Below are 3,367 nucleotides of genomic sequence, written 5' to 3'. Positions count from 1 at the left end.
TGGGAAAATGTAAAAATATGAAAATCATGCAAAGGTGACATGCGACTCATTCCGTGGTGGAGGGTCACAAATGTCAATGCCATACTCCGGTGTTGATCAGTCTATTTTTAGAAACGTTTGCACACTGATGTAAACAAGGTCTGAGACAGTGAACCGATCTGTATTTCACGGGGAGGGGCGTACCTGTAAACACATGAGGCAATCCTTATGCTCTCTTTTCGTGGAGAGAAGTATTAGGCTAGAGAGAAGAAAAAAAAGTGTGCAGAAAAAAAAACCGTGTCGATAAGTGTAAGGTACATGTAGAACGGGGAATATATTGAGGAGTGTGGGTATTTCTCTCTCTCTCTCTGAGTCTCCCTCTCTCTCTCTCTCCCTCTCACTCTCTCTCCCTCTCTCTCTCTCTCTCTCTCTCCCTCTCTCTCTCTCTCTCCCTCTCACTCTCTCTCTCTCTCTCTCTCTCTCTCTCCCCCTCTCTCTCTCTCTTTCTCTCTTTCTTTCTCTCTCTCTCCCTCTCTCTCCCCCTCTCCCTCTCTCTCTCTCTCCCTCTCCCTCTCTCTCTCCCCCTCTCTTTCTCTCTCCCTCTCTCTCTCTCCCTCTCTCTCTTCCTCTCCCTCTCTCTCCCTCTCTCTCTCTCTCTCTCCCCCTCTCTCTCTCTCTCCCTCTCTCTCTCTCTCCCTCTCTCTCTCTCCCTCTCTCTCTATCTCGCTCCCTCTCGCTCCCTCTCTCTCCCTCTCTTTCTCCCTCTCTCTCTCCCCCCCCCCTCTCTCTCTCTCTCTCCCGCCTCTCTCTCTCTCTCTCTCTCTCTCTCTCTCTCTCTCTCTCTCTCTCTCTCTCTCTCTCTCTCTCTCTCTCCCTCTCTCACGAAAAGAAACGACCGTAGTAGGGTGTAAGATGGTATTAGGATTGTGTCAGAGTGTGTATAGGTTGACAGATGATTTGAAACGTGTAACGATTAAGTAGGATCTGAGAGTACCAGTTATGATGAATTAGCTATACAGATAAAGTTGAAAAGAATGTGCAGTAAGGGACGGACTTAGATGTTAAAAGCGAAGAAAGTATATTCAAATACATTCGCGTATATATTTATACTGAAGATGATTCGATTTCATAGCATGTGCCTGGAAATATATTGCTTGTAATGTATCCAAAACATGACTTTTTTATGAATATATTTTATTTTTGTTTTGTTTTCAAGAACCAGCGAAAGCATGCGAGCAAGTGAATGAGGAGAGAGTAAAGGAGAGAGAGAGAGAGATGGCTGGATGGATTGTTTAACCCATATCCTACCAACATTTTTTTTTTTTTTTAGATATTTTTGATTTTTTTTCGCTTTTTTCCATCACAAACACACTTTCTAACACAAATATAATCATAACATTTGAACTTTTCTTTTTCTTTTGAGTTTTTGAGGACGCACGCTTGAAGAGTGCATGGTAGCCAACGGGTACGTATAAGTGTTCTCATGATGCACGCTCAGAGAGTGCATGGTATCAAGAGGGTGCGTGTTTTTTATCTCCAAAACTTCACAAACAAATGATATGAACAAACACAAAGTAGTGATGACAAGACCTACAGTTCACAAATAGTTCCTCAAACTCATAAGTTTCAACTTTGAGCTCTGTTGACATGGCAAGTTGAGCAGAGCGTCATGGAAGACCTGCACGCTCAGAGGATGCCGTGAAACGCATTGAAGCACTGATTGTGAAGTCCAACTGTGCATTTCAGGCAGAGTTTCTTGGTGTTCTTCTTGCACAGTGCGCACCGCTTTGTTGTCTGCGATGGACCAGCGAAATGACCGACGCCATCAAACCTGACTTCGTCTGGCACTCTGTGGACGGCAGGCAGAGCAAGTCGAGCAGCACGCCGTGGCATGGCAATGGCTCCATGCCGCATCAGGTAGACTTGCACAATGCGTCGCCGGAAGGCAAGCAAGTCGAGAGGCTCGGCGGTGTGTGCATCTGTTCTCCGGAACAACAGCCACGCATTCTGCATCACGAGTTCCAGCACATGTGCAAAATATGGCCACCACCACTTTTTGGTGCGCAAAGAGATCCGATCTTTCTTTCTTTCTTTATTTATTTGGTGTTTAACGTCGTTTTCAACCATTCAAGGTTATATCGCGACGGAAGAGATCCGATAGGCACTGATATTTTGATCTGCCCGGTCAACTCCACCCATGGTTGCGTTGTACACTCTGATCAGATCTGGCTGCTCTATCTGAACAAACTGACGTTGTGCTCTTGACCAGCGCCGAACTCGTGCAAGCGGCATCACACGATCGCAGTTGCTTGCCGCGGTCACTACACTGTTGTCGTTCCATTCCACAACCAGTACGTTGCTGCGTCGGTCAAGGGCACCACGGTCTTCTTTGGCGAACCGGGTGGCATCTCTCATTGGGCAGTGTTCTATGCGGTTCTTCCTGATTGTTCCTGTTGCCCCTATGCCGTTAGCCGCAAGATCACTCAGCAGTGGAAGAGATGTGAAGAAGTTATCAAACGTCAGGTGATAAGGGCGTTGTGAAAGCTCCGAAATCAGATCTTTGACCACCGTTCCCCCGAGACCAAGACGACCGTATGGTTGACCACCGCCAGCCCCAGTGTACGGTTCGAATTGAACAACGTACCCAAGCGGGTCAGCGAGGGTCCACAGTTTGAAACCAAATCTAATTGGTTTCCCTCGGATGAATTGTTTTGTAGAGTGGTGTCCGAAATAGGGGACCATGCTCTCATCGATTGAGAGATGTTGCTGCTCAGGGAAATACAACAGACACCTCTCGTTGATCTGGATCTGGATCTGGATGTAGTACATTGCAGTAGCCAATAATGGCTGTCGTCGCAATGTCATCGAGAGGAATGCCCTGACTTTGCTGACCCTGTCGTTTGGGTCCAGTGTGTTGTTGTCTGCAAGGGGAGAGCATACAAGATACAAGATACAAGATATTTATTCACCAATTTTGCAAAAGGATTTCATCTTGGCACGGCACGGTAAAAATAAAATAAAAACCAACCAGACACATATGCAGACACACATCACCATGCATGCATACATACGTACATTACACTGTCATGCACACACAGACACAACTCACACACACACACACACACACACACACAATTATTTACATACTCACACATAACCAGCCACATATCTACATCACAAATTCACATCGTCGCCTTGTAAAGGTAAAAACCATATCAGTTTAAAAGGGGTGCCAGTAATATCAATGCAACATTAGTGAATACTAGAACAATACCTAAAAATTATAATCCATTTAAAAGTAAGTAGTACACGTAATTATTATCATTTAGTCAGATCATCACATAAAATTATATAATCGTAATCTAGCCAGTTAGACAGTTTAAAACAA

The 3,367-nt window shown here is 45.1% G+C and overlaps 1 protein-coding gene across 1 annotated transcript in view; it reads left to right on the top strand.

The window, feature by feature from the left end:
• LOC138974516 (G-protein coupled receptor GRL101-like) overlaps window positions 1-2,520 on the top strand; it is a 16,679-nt gene extending 14,159 nt beyond the window's left edge. The window contains exons 2-3 of the mRNA XM_070347232.1: window positions 1,726-1,924; window positions 2,249-2,520. Coding sequence (XP_070203333.1) covers window positions 1,726-1,924; window positions 2,249-2,520 — 471 coding nt within the window. The remainder of the gene's footprint in view (window positions 1-1,725; window positions 1,925-2,248) is intronic.
• Window positions 2,521-3,367: the final 847 nt, after the last annotated feature.

This window comes from Littorina saxatilis, linkage group LG8, assembly GCF_037325665.1.
Source record: "Littorina saxatilis isolate snail1 linkage group LG8, US_GU_Lsax_2.0, whole genome shotgun sequence".
NCBI lineage: Eukaryota > Metazoa > Mollusca > Gastropoda > Littorinimorpha > Littorinidae > Littorina > Littorina saxatilis.
Note: the sequence above shows the minus strand (reverse complement) of the source record. Positions and strands in the feature narration are given on the sequence as shown.